Genomic DNA, 19,281 nt, shown 5'->3' on the forward strand with positions numbered 1-19,281 from the left:
TTAAAAGATAACAATAAAAAATGTGATAGAAAGCTGCGTTTTCAGAAGAACTTATGCATTTGTTGTTGACAATGATTTTGCATCAACACGACTACATAGCACCAAAATTCAGTGACAAGTCAAAGTAAGTACCAAAAGCAAAACCCAGAGATTGCTAAACTTCTGATTAATCAGATGATGAAATATCATGAAGACGCTCCATATGGGAGGAGAGCTGCTGCAACAAATCTACCTTCCTCGTTCAAAATGTTGTACGTAGAGGCAGCATTTCTCTGAAACATAACAGGCAAAGTATCAGCAACCAAAATTTAACGAACATGACAACTCTAGGAGACAACTTGGGCCATATAGATGCCACTGCAGTTTGGGGCAAAGGGAGGCTTGTAGTACTAGAAGCGTTTTAGCATCGCAATTTGTCTCCACATATAGCGAGCAATTTATATAAAGCATTGTGAACCCACGGAGTATTATGGAACACTACGTATTTCAAGACACGGATATGTGAACAATTACAAGTAGGGGAACCATAGCTTACATAATCAGGGGTAAACAAATTTCCACATGCTAGAAAGTGCAATATCTTAAAAAGTCCAAAGCTCTGGGATATTCACAGGTATCTGCAACGTAATGTCCCTCAAACTTTGTTCACAGCAAAACCCCCAAGCATCAGTAATGTAACCAACCACCTAAACTGCAGTCTGCAAATCCTTTGTCGCACAGTCCTAAGTGTGGGAGTTCATGAACACATTAATCAAATGACAAGAAACCCACCTACCCTTGCAAACAAAATTACATTCCTTCCAGTAAACCAATTCTCAGACTTCTAAATCACAAAATTCCTAAAAAAAATACGTTTGAAGACACAAAAAAGTAATTCAGTAAAGAAGCTTGCTCGTATACTGCACAAATTCTGAAAACATACTATTTACTACAACTAATGCCGAACCATATCTTTAGAGTAAAACTTAACAGAACACTGAAACAATGTGTGTCTATAATCATTACCGAGTCAACTGCTTCTAGTTTCATGCCCGCAGAGCGAACATAGCTCCGGAGTTCAGAATTTACTGGTTCTATGTGCTTTCCACATCCAAGAATTAAAATCTCTGTAATACATCACAAAAACGAATTCAGCTCACTACCTTCGCTCTTCCCCATCTTTTGTCACATTGGGGAAGCTGCATACCAGCAAAACATAGTAAACATCAACTCAACATATATGTAACAAGTTAGTAGATTAGCCTGGTAAGGTAATAACAAGCGATCTTCTACACTCTATATGAACTAAAGCACATGGAATCCTTCTTTGCAGCAAACAAGAGTTGGATTATCTTTTCTTGCGGTCTTCCTTGAGAGATGGGAGTATTATGAAAGTCATCAATACAGAGTTTGGACCCAAATTTTCGACTGCAACATTTGTGTTTGTAGAGATGGAAAATTGGGTCAGTCACACAACCCTTTAATCACAGCTTCTATAATAACTTGACTACTGGCAGCTTCCACATTCTAAAACAAAAGTGCGAAAATATTAATCTTTCATGAGGGTGCAATATACATAATTCCATAGCTTAATGGCTGTAATGTAATAGAACTTAAGTCTGCCTTTTAGTCATAGCATACATGATCGAAGGAATATATAGAAGACTGATAACCCTTAATGGCTCGTTTGGTAGTTGGTCATAAATGGTGGTAATGGGAATGAATTTGTGTGTAAATTTGTGAAAAATATCATTGTCCATTGCCATAGTAATGCTAATTTATCCTAAAGTGTCCACTTTCCTTCTTGAATTTTCATTCCCATCCAATACCACCTTGTAGGTGGTAATGAGTGGTAATGAAAATTGCTTCCCCTTGGACACAAAAACACAAGTTTAGGGGTGAGATTGCTTGCCCATGGAGGAAAAAAATGACTCCCCATGGACATTTTAAGGCTGCTTCCCTTATAAAATTACACTTAGAATTCATTCCCATTACCGCAATTTATTAACGACTACCAAACGGGCCGTCAAAACACTTTCTATCACTCTAACGTCATTGAGACTTACTTCTACAATGTAAATTAAATAACCCTTGAACGCCTAAAACTTTTATTACAAAACAAGGGTGAACAGCTAAAGCCACACAGAGAAGCTGTAGAAAACCACTTGCCTTATTCAAAAGAAGTCTTCAGACAGACAGACAGTGAAATTAGTCGGAGTTACTAATTCTGCTTGATAAAGCGACCCTTGTTCTCAGTCCATGCCTTACAATGACTCTTCAAACAGTGTTGGCATGGTGTAAACTGAAGATTGAAAGAACTAAAGTACAAGGCTACTCTTCACAGAAAGTCAAACTGTAAATTCTAACATCAGAGTAGCAATAATATTGACCGACTGAATATAAGAGCCTATCACTAATTAATTATACCAGAAACTATTGCATCTCATATGGACTAAAACTGCATTCAACTTTTGGCTTTCACAACTTTTCTCATAAGTGAATATAGAAGGAACATTCCACAGTGGAACTAGCAAAGTTAGTATTAACATATATTGAGGTTTTAGGTTTCATACTTTTGGATTGGGAAACTCAGGGTTCAAGTAGTTGATATGAAATGGAAGTCGTTATATAGAGTTCTAGTTCTGTTAGAATTCTATGTAAATTAGGGTTTTAATTTCAGCTTTATTTTAATTAAGTGTTTAAGTGATAAAGGAATCCTATTATACTTAGGAGTCTAATTCCTTATCAAAGTCTAAATAGGAGTCTTATTTTACTAATAGGCGTGTGATAGTATAGGATATTATTTATCTTGATCCTTAAGATAAAGATAGATAAGTTTATTAGTTGTTATCTTTAAGAATTACTAGTCATAATAGGTTTAGGAAAACTTGTACTATATATATAGGTTTTCGACCATAATAAAAAGTTAGACAGATTTTTGAGTTAATTCTTGTGAGTTAAAGTTTCAGGAGAGAATCCACAAAGTTTCAGGAGTGAATCCACAAAAACCCCAGTTGAACTTTGAGTCGAATTACGCCTAAGTTCTTCATATCTTGGTTACTAATTGAGTTATTGCGACGAAATACGCCAGTATACTCAAGGTTACATTAAATAAATATATAAAAAATCCAATCTTTCATAAATAAATCCACTAAACTACACCAAGAGCCCAAACCTAGTGAATTCTTCCATAAAGAATCACATCATGAAAGCATACTAGAAATACAATGTAACCCTGATGCTTTTCTGTGGCTTTGCAGAAAATACTAGTCGCAACCAAAATTACCATTCGGTTCAATACATGTGGCACACGGAATTCATATTATGGTGCAGCGTTTAGAAAAGAAGGAACAAAAAGTGGGGCTCATCTATGTAATGAACTAATGATTTAGTAGTAAAATAAAAGAAGCAGAAGATGATATTTGATTGATTGATAACAATGCAAATTACAGAAAATTATAAAGATGTTGCCAAGCTTGGTCACACTCCCAAAGCTAACACTAACATATACTCTCCAATATATTCTTGATACCCCTTTCCTATCACTAATCCATTATATTTATAAAGCTTACTTACTTACTCCCCAAGCCAACCTAATTATATTGTACTACCCATATTACCCCTCCCCCTAAACCAATCTATTACAATCTAGCATGCAAATTTTTGATAAGATGTCCCGCCTGAATCAAGAGCAGTGTCTTCAAGAAGTGAAGAAAACTCAATAAAATCTTTCTTGGCTTCCTTTTACAAACATTTACAATCCACGAGAAGAGCAGGATACCATGCAGGTCAAGAATTAGATTATTAAGATGGCATAAAAGATAGAGCATAACATGGAAACTTAATCAATAAGCTCAATACATCTATATGTGAAAGGTAGCAAAAGCAGATATTTAGGAAAATATCAGAAATTTCACCTGGTACAGGCCGAAGAATCTGGAAGATGGACAAGCTGCATCAGGAAAAAAAATGCCAAGATAAATTCTTAATTGAAAAGGAAAAAGACAAAGATAATATAATATTACTTCGGAGACCAAAAAATGCTCCAAGACGTACAAATTTTAAGGCAATTAGAAACATAAATTCATAAAATGTCAAAAAAATAAAGATGCAAACATCCAGTATACGAATATCCTGATCAATCAGGTTTGTGCATTATGGAAGAAGCCTTCATCATAATATGCTTGTAATAACCTGCTGAGATAAAGCAACCATAAACAACTTATTTCATCAATTATGGTAACAGATAATCAATTTTGAACTTTCCCATCCGCGTAATGCCATTTTGTAACGTGTGTTTATAAATGTTCACACAGCGACATCATTGTAGATTGTAATTTTACCATATTAGCAGTTACAAGCAGTTAAACGTATCCATACAATCTATAGTGTATATACAATTATACATATAAGATAGGATTTTTTGTTCCCCCGTTTTTCAATTGTCTTTCACACTTGTCAAAGCACACTTAACATCTTTAATCATCCATTAGTAAATAATAATATGATAAATCCAGTAGCATTTAGATGCTAAAACCTCTTTATATATAAGCAAAAAGTTTACGATCAAAGTTAGTATACAAATCTTGCAAAAGTCAATGCACTGCAACTAAGAATATCGGAGGTAACATTGGTCACTGTGAATGTTTGGAAACACTTACTTTCATACCAAATAACAATATAAAATTCCAAAAGTAACTTTAAGCTATAATCTAAAGATAATTACAAAACTCTTTGAATACAATGATTGAGTGAATCTTTTTTAAATGGTCAATTCACACTACACTGGCAGCAAAGTGCACAATAACATCCATGAAATGCCACTTCCATGACAAGGGGCAACAAGCTCTAAAGTTTGGTGCTTGGTTTACGCTTTCCTCTGAGTCTAGTAAGACGTGTGTTATCGCTATCCCCGAAGTACAATACAATTCGAGATGAGCGCAAACATTAAATACCTCTATTTCTGCCATTCAAAATAAAATTCACATAATAAAACGCTTATCCCTACCCACCTCTCAGGATGGCCTAGCTCTTGCCTTTGACTCAAACTACTTTTGCTTGCATAAACAGACAACTAGTGGCCCAAGTCCACCTCTACAAAGGCAAGCCATACTCAATTGAACCTACACATACTGACATTCCTCTACCGCAAGAGGACCCTACCCCTAGATAACGGGTACTTATTAACAATGCCTACACATATAATCATCATTAACAAAAGTGGTCATTCAACTCCAAGTTTCTCTTATCCCAAATATATTTTTTAATTGAAGTCATGCCAAGAATTTCACCATCGATTGTTATTACAAGAAATAGCAAAGATGTGAACCTCCACTATGTGCTCACGTATTGAAAAAAAAGTCACATGAAAGACACATAAATCCATATTTCATACCTTATACTTCCTCCGTTTCTTAATAAGTGCAACATAGAGAAAGTGGGGGAATACCAATGAAGAAAGTGGGGACCACAATGAAGTAGAGTAATCCAAGCGATGAAGCAAAAAAGTTGTAGTCCCCTCTTGCTTTTTAGTGACATATTTGCAATAATATTGAACTTCTTATACCATTTTGACCTTGGTTGCACTTATTGTGACTATTCCAAATAAGAAAAGTGTTGCACTTATTAAGAAACGGAGTGTAATGAATTGGAACTCTACAATTCACACAAGCACTCAAGATAATCTCAAAATTGTTCACACTCAGTAAGAAATTGTAATGAATTGATAATTTGAGCAGAAATATAAAGGAAGAAGATGATGATTTTTGATTGATAACAATGGAAAATAACAATAGATAAAGATAGTTTATCAAGTTTTCGAGTGACTTGACACACTCCCAAAGCTAACAACTAAAATAAACTCTCCAATATTTTCTTGATGCCCTTTTTCCTCCCTCATCTCCCCTATTTATAATCTACTTGCCTTATTTCCCAAGCTAACATAGTAACTAATGTATATTACTAAAATGCTCCTGCCTCAATAGGCTAGTCTATTACAGAAATCAAGTTCAACAACCAGAGAGAGATAATTTGATTATTGAAAGCAGAAATAATTACAAGTTTTTCTTGGCATTCGAGAGGCCAGATCTCTCCCACTAGTGTTTCCCTTACAATTTTCTGAATGACTTTCTCTCTCTTCTCTCTTTCCTTTTATAGCTACAGCAGCCACTCTCTCCTGGCACATGAGTGACACCTCAGCAGACAGTTAACAGAATTTGTTATGCATTCCCACTCCTTTGATTCCTTCTGCCATGCCTAGAGTAAGTGAGCACTATAGGAGGCCTCTCCCTAGCTGGGTTTGTTGCACGGAAATAGTATGATATTAGAAAATGCCAATCAATTCATAGCTTCAATGTTTAATATCTTTATTTAGCATATTTCACCTTTACCACTCAAACTATGGATCAGTATGTTTCTTCTAATGTGGGACCTCTCATGGTAATTGACTAGGTGACAAAACAAAATCAGGATCCATTTTGACATGCTCATTATATTCTTCCTAAATCATATGACATAAGTATACTTCGATTGTGTCAAGTCGAAACAGTAGAGTAGGTCTATTTATGAATTTATCAAACCCAAGCATCATAGAGGGCGATGAAGAAGGCAGTAAACACATTATTACTCCACAAAATTAACCATTGGTGTAGAATCTCTTTATGTATACAATTTTCTGTAAACAAAAGCAAGAAAAGATCTTTTTTATCATGATGTCAACACGTCACACATCTTCAATATTATTAAGGAACTCAACCAACCTAAAAACTTCATAATCCAACCTGTTCACGGGAAAACTAGATGACAAAACAGCCAAACTCCTTGATAGTAACACCCTTAAATGAGCGAACTCAAGTCTACATAAGACCTTTAAAGGTTGATCCCCACAACATATAATATTTAGATGAGGAGGCATTTATTAAAGCATGAAAACTATCAAAACAGTAGAGGACAATAGCAACAACAATGTCAAAGCCTCAAACTTAATAAAATGAATTTGACTCCACAAACGGAAATTCAATCTCTAGTGGTCGTCTTTATTAATTCTCTACTTTCATTCTCTTCTCTGAAGTGCTTTATACTCCAGCAAATCCTATGTTCTCAAATCATTCTTCATGCCCTCCATCCAAGTCTCCATCCAAGTAAAGGATGGCAAAAGTTGATCCGACTCAACCCTAACCCGTAAGAATGGGGGTTAGTATTTACAAACTACTTGATATAAATGAGTTGACACAATCAACTCGTTTAATAAAACGGTTTAGAGTCAAAATCCAACTTTAAAACGATGACTTGTTTAACTCAATTATATAGCAATTCTTACACAACTTTGCTTGGAATATAGACTAACTTCTATCTCACCTTTGACGCTTTTGACCAAAGGATATCTACTATACCCGTCTCAAATCTCTAATCCCTTCGCTTTATAGAATTAATGAAGAGAGCGAAAACAGGAAATACTAGATGTATAGAGTTGAATAAGGATATGGCCTCCTCAGTAGAAATGATTATTTTAGGATCTTTTTCAATCATCAAATACTAGTTTCTTAGAAAAACTTGCTCCTTGGATTAGGCCCTTAAAGGAAGATTAGATATAAGTCCTTTCCTCTTTGGAGTAGTAATAGATGAACTAACACGACCAATCCAAGATGAGATACCATTGTGTATTTTGTTTCCAGATGATGTTGTATTGATGGACGAGACAAGAGAGCGGGTTTATGCTATTTTGGAGCAATGGAGACAAAAGTTAAAATAACAAGGGGTTAGGCTTAGTTGGAGCGAAAATGAGTACAAGAGTGCATGTTTAGTAAAGAAAGAAGTCAAGCAAAGGCATAGTAACGCAGGATGAAGAGGAGTTGCCACCGAGTGTTTGAAGTACCTTGGGTCAATTGTGTAAAGATATGGAGGTTCTTACCACAATGTGACTCACATGATACAATTTGGGCGGCTCGAATGGAGAGGAGCAATTGTGAAATTGTGGAGCAAAGGTGTACCTCAAAAGATTAGATGAAAAAATCTTTATTGGAAAACTCATCTAATAAAAAGGTTGGACTCTAACCAAGATATTTATTAACCGAGTTGCCAAGTAATCGGTTTTCATAATTATTACTTCCAGCCCTATTTATTTAGGATCGTTTGACTTTTGCATTATTCACTTTGGCCATATTTTTTACAAATGTTTGTAAATAAGAAGAGGTAAGTCAAAACTTTCTTGGTCAAATAAGGCTAATGGGCAAAGGCTTCCTCTACCAGTGACTATAAAATCAACTTGAAGAGTTTTTAATGGACCAGATTAACCTAAAAGCACCTACAAACCCTATCCTGTTCTAAAAAGCCTATGAAATTTATCCTTTGACTTAAAATTTGTCTTAAAGGTTCTATCGGACTTGACAGTAATAGAAAAGAAAAAAGAGTTCATATTCGCTAGAAAAGACAGGTGAATCTAATTCTGACTTTCAGTTCAGGGTTCAAAAGGGTGCACCCCCTTTCCTTTTCAAGTAAATGAAGCTCCATTTTTTATCTAGAAAGTGATTTCCCCCCTAATTTTATTTCTCCATTTTAGACAACTATATAGTTGACCCATCAAAAGACAGCAAAGAAAGTACAAATGTTAACAGCATTTTGACAGAAGCCTAAGAGCATGGTCACCAATCACACATAAAAACATGGCATTCCTCTTTTTTTATCAACTATTCTCTCATCTTATAAAAGTTGCTCATCGCTCATCTTGACAAATGCAACCCAATCATGACTAAAAAAATAACATCATCCCTAAATAAAAACTCAAGTGTATAAAAGTTAAAGAGAAAATAAATAATAATAGAAGTGTGTCAAAATAATAGCAAAATGGATGTCTATTATGCATCGCAAAAAATTATGAGCATCAATAATTTTTAAAATTTTATTTTACTTTTTAGTTTTTAGAATATCTCAATTACAATTTTCAAATCATACATTATGCATGTGGGCTCCACCTCATGACTTGATTCATGACTTAAATCATCTCAAGATCCAATCTTCACTTTCTCATGGAATGACCTAAACTCTTTTAAAACCATGAGTACAAACTATTTTTTTATATCACACTACATGATATTTTAGCATGACCCAAAAAAACATGAACGGGTTATGCTCAAAAAAAAATACTCAAACTTATAGTCAATAGCTTGCTCTTTCTGCATCTCTCCTCAGACCACACTTCCCCATAGACACACACGCACTCCCTCATTTCATCCCAGTGAATATTAGGAAAGAACAAATTAGAAACACAACTGTAGAGATACCACATCTTCTCTCAAATCCATTTCCCTTCTTCTCAATGGTACACTACTAACATGGCTGGTGCGCAAGTGAGCACCTACTGGAGCTCCATCATGCACCACCTATCTCCAAACAAACTTACACCACCAACATCCAGAAATTGCAACCCGGAGAACAGCTACATCACCGCTAAGACTCAGTCACTCAACAAGAGTGATATGCAACCACCAAAATTGAGTGAAGTAGTATTTTGAAAAAATGACATGATAATATTGATTGCTAATATGCATATAAAGAACTAACTAGGGACTGGTTAATTGTACTAACATACCAATGTTAATTCGCAATTGATAAACTATTGCATTTGTTCTAGAACTGGAGTTATGATTGTGACAAGTCATACAGTCATATGCTATGATAGAAGGTGCACATAATTTTACTCATCACATAAATCTGTTGAAGTTTTTAAAAAAAATTACAACTAATAAATTCCACTGATTCAGATAAGAAATGGCAAATGAAGACCTAAGTTACGGAAACCGAATCCAACTGAAAAACAACCCAGTCTTGAAAAAATTATGTTGCTAATATTTTGGAAAAATGAAATCTCAAAGGGACTTCTTTCTTTTCTCTTCACAGAAAGATAAAGAAACCCCTTCCACTAGTAGTGAGCATCCTTCCTCATCATTCAAAAACTTAAAAAAGCAAAATGTCATCCGGTGTTTCAAGTGCTAGAACCTAGAAGAGTATCATCCATAATGAACAATTTGAAAAGTGATGTTGAACTTCTTCCATAAGCAAAACAGTAAGATACATGAACCATTCTTCAAAGATCAAGATGCGCTGAGGACAACGTATCTTTAGATAAACCTTTCCAATCAAAAAAATATATATCATGACCCCATTATAAAATCTTGGATATGCCCCTTCAAAAAAAAATCTTTGATATGCCAGTATGTCTAAAGTTCAGAAAGCACTAACACTTATTAGTTAGAGATTTGTATTTTGACTAGTATCATCTTTTCGAACTCTTACTTTTACACAGATAACCTGCCTGCATTCTAATAATCACAAAAGTAAGCAACTTATATTAGCAGTGAATTCAAAGTTGAATTTATTGTGTCATGTGACACGTTCATCAAGTATGGTTCATTATTTTCCAGTGACCAGGACTCCTTATTTTTCCCCAACAGAAAAAGAAGTAAAAAAAGAAAAGGAGCCATATTGCATATTAAGAACATAAGCGGAATAATATTTATAGCCCACCTATGTAAGCAAATGTTGCCAAGGCAATTTATGCACATTACAATACCTTGTTATAATTTGACTTATAATTTTGCTGGAAAAAGAACACATGTAAGAAGTATGCCTAGCATGCAGGTCTTTGTCTGGACAGGTGGATTCATTAGTTGATTGTACAGAAATTCCAAGAAAATTAGTTGCATAGCCTCGACGATTTCACAATTTCGTTCTATTTATTAAAAACTGTATATTATTTCCGTGTCGAAATTATACCTTTAAAGAGACATAAGGGAAGCAGTAAAACTCGCAAATTATGGATAGAGGACCCACACAATGCTAACCAAATGTACACTCTGAGAAGACAACACCTTACTTAGTCAACCCATCATCTCAACACCATATTTTGTCTTAATAAGAACCCTCCAATGTCACCACCAGCAAGTAAGGCTCTAGATCCATAGAACATAGAAGATCACCCAAACAGCCACACTTGGATTACCTCACATGGATGTTAACGTATCAAACTGAATACCAACTAATAGAGATTCCATTGAGGAAGTACTGGGCCATGAAGAAATCAAGCTCTCAAGATACCCCATACTTGAGGAACTAAGTCTAGATCCATAGAATATAAAAGAGCACCCAAACAGCCAAACTTGGATTACCTCACATGGATATTAACGTATCAAACTGATTACCCACTAATATAAACTTCCAATGAGAAGTAATGTGCCTAATTAGATATAACAACGCCACTCACTTAATGAGTAACTCAAAGCTATCTATGAGCACAACCAGTGGTTGTCCTATAGTTTGTAGTCATTAATTATTTTATTACTTCCTCACTCTTCTACCTACCCCCACCATATTTTCTCTCTCCTCCAATTCCTTCTTTGCTCCTTTTTCTTGGTCCATCATGAAAAATTGGACATCAGTTTTTTGATCAAATTTTTTCTCTCCTAATAAACTAATATTACTTCTATACTCTCTATCCTCATAACCCATAAGGAGGGCAACCCCACAGTTTTTGCACCCTCCCCAACCCCACCGACCTACTTTTCCTTTGGTATCAAGAACTCCGTGACATGAATAAAAATGGTTCCTAACCGTTATGAATTGTGAATCCTTCGTCGCTCAATCAATCAACTAAAAATTCAGGCACATAATAATCCCAGCTAACGCATCCGAAAAGAAACGATTAAATAACTAAATGACGCCTATTAGCATAGTAATGCAACAAAAAAGAGTGTACCTTTCCGGGGTGATATCCGAAAACTTCTTAGGACTCCATGACATTAGCAAATTTCCAACACAAAGCAAGCTACCTTCATACTTAACTCCATTTACCTTAAACCCAGTATCGTCAAACCTAATGAAATGTCGTGATAAAAACAATAAGCCTAGAATTTCATGACATAATGAAAATAATATTTTTGCATACTATATGATACCCATATCAAACTAAAATCAAATGTAAGAAAAAAAATGCATTAATTTAATAATGAGAGGAGGGTGATTACTGTTGAAAGCGGAGTTGGTCCTCGGGGACATTATCAATTAGATTGATCTGATCATAGAGAGAGAAAGTTCGTCGAAGTGAAGGTAAAGGTTTACTGATTGAATGGGGTTTTGATATATCTTTTCTTAGGACTTTCAACAGAGACGGAACCTTCTCCCCTGCTATCTGCCTCAGCGCCATTTCGCTTCAATTCCAGGATCCTTCATGAACTAGGCATTTATGTTCCCCAACTATGATAAACCACTCCTTTTTTTCCTAACATTTTATATTTACTCGTTTTCAACGTCGTGTGATGTACGACGATTTTTTAATATGCTAGTTTTTGACCCGTGCAAAAATTCACGAGAGGTTTTATGAAGATATAATTTGGACCTGTGCATATTAAAAATAATTTTTTTTGTTTATTAATTAGTTGTTTTTATTCCAAATTTATGAGATCCATAATTATTGAACCCATGTATTTAAAGTTGAAAAAATATAAAACGTAAAATTATATTTTATGATATATAAGAATCCTGTGTTACAACATTTTAAAGGTTAAATCTTACACGTGATATATATTTTTATAAATATGTAAATAAAACAAAAAAAAAACACGCCAAAATGCATGAAAAGTTTTTGTTTTATAAATTTAAGATTTTGATATGTTTCTCCTAAAATAATGGTTGAATATTAGACCGTGATTTAAAACTTTTATAATTGTCTAAATGTATTAAAAAAATATTTTAAAACTGAATTATGACCCGTGACGTTAAAAACTTATGTATCTAGTGTTATTGTGCAACATGTGACCAAATTTTTTTAAAAAAAAAATCACTGAAAAAGCTTTTGCTCTGCCTATCACTTCATTCAGAGGCTCATACAAAATCACAATTCGCAACATTACTGGCTCAATCATACACCACTTCCATTCCCCCTTTCGGCAGTCTCGCTCAACCCTTTTCTCTTATTGTCTTACACAATTGCCGCACTGCATCAGACCATCCATTGAAACATATGGGTTGATATTTAAAAATCTTAATAATTGTTAAGTTTTTTCCTAAAAAAACAAAACTTCAATACCAATTAAATAAGCATATTGTGAAAAAAAAATTAAATAGGCATGGTTATTTTTTGCCCGATTCTATGTTTGCATGTTGGTTTTTTTTCTTTTAATAATTTGTTTGCATGTTGGTTTTATCCATCTAATTTTTTTTTATACCCAGCGATAATATGAGTCACACAATTCACATATCTTTTACAAAAAAAAAAGTATGTATATGGGTCAATAATGAAGGACCCTATGAGTCACACAATATTGAGATAGTATTAATATATGTACTCCCTCCATCTTTTTTATTTTTACATTTCACTCTTTGGGAGAACCAAGGAAATCTTGCAAAAAGTAAGAAAAAATTTTGAGAAATGAAAAAGAAGCATTAAAAAATTATAGGAGACAGAGAAAAATAAGGTAGGTGGAAAGGTTTTGGTGGAGTATATAGAAAAAGGTAAAAAGTGGATGTGATAGGTTACCATATAAGGAAAAAAAATGAAAGTGTAACAATTATATAAAAACGGCCAAAAAAGAAAAGTGTTACAATTAAAAAACGGAGATAGTAATTTTTAATTTGATATTTATGGATTTGTGGGACTATTATTGGTATATAATAAAAATATGATCGAAAGTAAAAAAAGGCAAAACAGTTGAACTTAATTTGTAAAATTAGTCCTAAAAACTATAATTTTTGTATTTAATGAAATTTTATATAATTTAATAGAGTTGTATATTTTATTTTTGAGGGGAAAAAGTTGTAATTTGGCAATTCTAATGTGATACAACCTATTGTCTATTTATTATATCTTCATTTGCATTTATATTACATTATATATTATTAGAAAAATATTCTAATCCATCAATAATGGATGCCCCTCCTTGGTTAGAGCCATTTTTAGGCACTAAATTCTTTCACATTTGTAGAATCCATGGAGATGCGGCGCGAAACAAATGCAATATGTTTTGTTTAGATTGTCATTTAGATGCATTCTGCTACTATTGCAGATCATTAAGCCACAAACATCATCAAGTAGTTCAGGTGGGTTCAATTATGAGTTTTTTGTCATATTATATATTGTAACATCTGGTATGATATATATATGGGGTTTTATGTATATATAGATAAGAATATCTTCATAACATGATGAAGTGAGAGTACCATATATTGTAACATATGGTATGTATATTATATATGGGGTTTTATGTATATATAGATAAGATTATCTTTGTACCATGATGTGGTGAGAGTAGTAGATGTACAGCAGATGATGGATATAAGTGGAGTGCAGACATACGCTATAAACAATGGAGTGCAAACAATTTTATGTGGACTGGTGGTTCACAAAATGCATCATAATATATGCCTTAGATATTTATAACTCCATAAAATCCTATAATATGTGTTTTTTTATTTATGCAAGTCACTGTTACCTATAATCACCCAATTCGTAATTATGGCAAATTGAAAGGGAAGTTGAAGATATTATTCCTACTATACAAACTCAATCCACGCGTAATTTTAGGAACTGATTTATGGATTGCTTAATTTGTTACCTAATATAGGAGATTGCAATTGATTACGATATCATCAATGGCTTAATTAGATTGCACAATCAAAGATTACATTTTTTAATGACACGTGTGCATTGGCTATCTTAAGATTGACAAATGGCAAGACTAAGTTTGGGAAGAAGCATTTTGTTGCCACATGGCGAGAGTGATTATATGAGTGACACCTAGGCTAATATTTGTAGGTTAATATATATATATACTAGCTTTTAACCCGTGCAAAAATGCACGGGAGGCCATATATGTATGTGATATTATAAATTATTTATCAGACAAAAAGAGACATGCTATTAATGTCAGCAACATTTTTGACAACACATTATGATAAAAAAAAACAAACAATTACACTATCTAAATTGATACATAAAAAATTGGGTCAATTACAACTCAATACACGGCTTAAACATTTTGAGAAACTTCCTTATAAACCACATTGGTTGAAAAAGATAAGCTGTCACAATCTTTATTACATATTAAGATTTTCATACCCTTTTTGCTTGTAACTCTTGAAATAGTAACATATAATTGCATGTGGTTAAATACATAACCCAACTTAAAAAAAAATGGGTAACTTTATTCCCTAAATGAGTCTATTTAATTATACAAAGCTGGCTTGTTTAACATTAAGAGTGACCCATTTTGAATTAAAAAGTAACCCATTTGGACTTGAAAGTGACTTGTTTTGACCAAAAGTGAAATAATCTGACATAAACTTACTATACTCCCAGTATACATAATAGTAATTAAATATAAAACCTACTAACCCTAACACTCTGATCATCCACCACTTCGTTATACACCCTCGTTCCTTGTTCCTCTTCCCTCATTCTCTATCTTTCCCTTCGAAATTGCCATAACTCAATTTTTTTCGTACCGAAATTGTCAAAAATTACAACCTTAAATTTGTTGATCTATTTTATGACAAATGATATTTCGATTTTTTGCACCTAAAAAATACTTAATTTTTATCAATTCTATTTTCAGCTTGTTTGATATTTGAGATTCGATATTATTTATATCATTACATGTTGTGATGGTTACTTGTATTGTGTTCAATCAGATCGAAAAGTTGATTAATATTTCACCTCAAATTTTAGCTTTTTAATATTTTACAATATGTTCCTTAAAATCTTGTGTAAATAATTAAATATTTAGTAAGATATTGATGACCTAAAAGTCGTGACATTGTAATTTATTCTACGTACTAAATATAAATTAACAAAAATTAAAGTGAAAAGACATTTTCCAATTCAATTTATTAAAAAAATAAGTTTGACTTATTACATGCATAGACAATATATTTTATTATTTATATCTCATATGGACTGCTCCTTACAAAATTGAGATCAAGATTTCGAGCACCAAAGCAGTGACTTTCCTAATTGTAAAACATGTAGTTTGCTTAAAGAAAACAAAAACTTCATAATTTATACTACCTCCGTTTCATACTAATAGTTACACTTTCACTTTTGACACTATTCATAAATTTCCCTTTGACTATCATTTGTTAGTTATGGTTAAGAGAAAATATAGTCATGTGGGGTCTTGTTTGATTCGTCTTGATATATATGTAGTTTTAGAATATCGACTTTTTATATTTTTTACAAATACAAAGTTAGAGATATAAAGGCTCAAAGTAGTGCATCGGCATGCGTGAAAAGTGTAAGTGTAACTATTAATATGAAACTGAGGTAGTATTAAATAAATGAATAGAGCAACAGGAGTAACATAGAAGTTATAGGTTTTTGTTATCATGTTCCAATGAACTTGTTCTCGTGATTTTCTAAGTTGTAATACCTATGTTCGATTTTGCTATATTAAGTTAGTGTTAAACTATTAATTAAAATTACAAAAAAAGACCTCGGTGTGGGAAGTCTATGAATATTATGCCAAAGGTACATGGTGTCATCAATATAACTCGTGTGTAAATGTTATTTCGTTAGCAAGTGTATTTTTCTGGAGAAAAATCAATTGAGTATTTATGGCTGCACCCACGTATTACGACTGGCCCCAGTAATATCAGAAACCACACTCATGGTTCTAAGATCAGAAGTGATGATTTAGAAGTTAAAAATTGAAAAATAAATTCGTGTTAGTTTAGAAAGATAACTCCAAAATGTTATATATCTATAAGTACGACTAAAAGTACTTCACAAAAATCAGAATTTTACATTATCCACTTCGAAATATAAATTTTTGTTCATTTAATTAGACGAATGTAAAAATCCACTAAAAGTACTTCACAAAATCAAAATTTTACATTATCCACTTTGAAATGTAAATTTTTGTTCATTTAATAAAACAAATGTAAAAATCCTTTTAATATATTAACATTAATCTAATAAGCTCCTTTTCTTTTAGTTTGAAATTGAATTATGGATTATGATAACATCAGTTCCGTTGCAACTTTTCATGTTTATTAACTTTAATGAACTTGTAATGAGCCTTCAGTTTTATACTACACTCATGACAATAATCAAAATAGACAACAAATTAACTTATATTATGACTTTAAAAAATTCACCCAACTTAAATGACTAAAATAACAAATCTAAAATATTACTTCTATCCTAGCTAGGGTAAACATATAATCTTATTTATAAAGTTTGATGAAAATTAAAAAATTATCTCAAGGTTATATGTATTCCAGCATCTCACTCGATAAAACTTCATGTAAATTTCTTGTTTGTCTACCATTAAATAAGGTTAAAAGTCTGGATAAAATACAACTTATTAATACCTGTAATTCATGGAGCAAGATGAAATTATCATATATGAAATTCGGTATCAAATATCACATGATGTCCTTAATTTATTATGTCAGATATATATATCAATTTTGTTGAGCAAAGAAAAAAACAAATTAATAGTTAATTCCACAGGTTAAAGAAATCCATAATACATTTATTGACTAATTATAGCCTCAATGACATCTTAATTTATTCGTTGACAAATGGTAACCTCAATGGCACCTTAATTCGCACATAACTTCATATCTAATCCGAGTTTATGATAGTAGATTTATACAGAAAAGTACAGTTTAATTTAAATTAGTATAGTTCATTCGAAAATTAACTATTTTATTGAAGATTGAATTATTATATGTAATTTTTATCAGATAACCTCAAGAACCTAGATCTTACTTTCCATCTGTTGCAATATGGATGTAACCACACAAAAGGTGCATAACCATTTTCAACCATTTGCGTTTATAGAAGAAAGGTGTATGTAAGCAATGAATTGGTGAAAGCAATATATGTAAACCTTTATATATGATCAAATAATTACTGTTATACAAAACAACTTAAGGAAGAAAGGTGTAAGCATTAAATAATGATATGGTGAAAGCCGGATGGTTGAAAAATGGGGGACTTTTATTTTATTTTTTTTCTTTTACTGATTTTGAAGATCGAATATCATTTCATGTATATTTATAGAGCTAAATGAAGGGCATTATAATAAATTCCACATAAAAAAACTCCCATAAAAAGAATCCACAATTGATGTATTGATGGATTATGATTGTCAATCAGTTATAATAATCGAATATGGAAACTTGTAATAATTAACAATATTAAAATAGGATGATCCTCACTTGCACTCCTTCATGCAAGACACGTGGCATGTAGCAGCAAGAATCATGACACGTGGCATAATGAATTGGTTAGCTGCCATGTGGCAAGAATGAACCTTGTTATATATATATATATATATATATATATATATATATATATATATATATGGGTAAGATCACATGAGAATGCTACTTGTATGAGAAATGAGAATGAATCTCAACCACACGATTGGATTATAGTTATAGCACTTGTTCATTAGAGTTATACCCACCTAAAAATTTTAGAGCCCAAAAAGAAAATTCAAAGTTTGAATTTTATTTTCTAATATTCTTTTCTTTGGAATTACATCACTTTTTCATTAGAGTTATATCACTTATTTATAAGAGTTATAGCGCGTAAATATCATTCTCATTTCTCATGTAAACATGCATTCTCATATGAACTCACTTCTATATATATATATATATATATATATATATATATATATATATATATATATATACTCCATCTGTTTCTTAAAGATCTTCCCTCTTTCCGTTTAAGTGCGTTTCCAAAATATCTTCCCTCTTTTACTTTATTCCTTATTTGGAATTTTTTCCCCTTTTGTACCCTCTCATGTCCCTATCATATCGTCCACCATTACATTATTAATTCAATTTTACTCCCTTTCTCTCTCCTACTTTACCCACCCCACACCCCACACAAATGGATACTCCTTGGTATCAGTCGGAATAGTAACAAGGAATATCTTTAGGAAACGGAGGTAGTATATATATATATATATATATATATATATATATATATATATATATATATATAGAGAGAGAGAGAGAGAGAGAGAGAGAGAGAGAGAGAGAGAGAGAGAGAGAGATAGAGAGAGAGAGAGATATTAAAACTAGTTATTAGGCCCGAAGTATGCCCCGGGTAAGAGAAAAATTCATTTATTAATATAATACTTTATGATAATAACACTAAATACAACTTAGCCTAGTGGTTAAGACTTTAATATATGTACTTGAGGTCTCGAGATCAAACCCTACACTACGCAATTTCTAAATTTTTTTATTGACGTGGATTACATGAACTAAAACTCCTTAGGGAAAGCACCA

General features: G+C 32.6%; 1 protein-coding gene across 1 annotated transcript; it reads right to left on the bottom strand.

Moving 5' to 3' along the window:
• On the bottom strand, positions 1 to 12,241 carry LOC104901187 (uncharacterized). The gene is made up of 5 exons (XM_010688738.4): positions 11,997 to 12,241; positions 11,729 to 11,845; positions 3,897 to 3,931; positions 1,006 to 1,106; positions 1 to 272 (listed from the first exon to the last, which is right to left on the bottom strand). The coding sequence occupies exons 1-5, from the start codon at positions 12,173 to 12,175 to the stop codon at positions 186 to 188; spliced, it is 519 nt and encodes a 172-aa protein (XP_010687040.1). The 5' UTR covers positions 12,176 to 12,241; the 3' UTR covers positions 1 to 185.
• Positions 12,242 to 19,281: the final 7,040 nt, after the last annotated feature.

The sequence above is a fragment of the Beta vulgaris genome, chromosome 8 (assembly GCF_026745355.1).
Source record: "Beta vulgaris subsp. vulgaris cultivar EL10 chromosome 8, EL10.2, whole genome shotgun sequence".
In the NCBI taxonomy this organism is placed as follows: Eukaryota; Viridiplantae; Streptophyta; class Magnoliopsida; order Caryophyllales; family Amaranthaceae; genus Beta; species Beta vulgaris.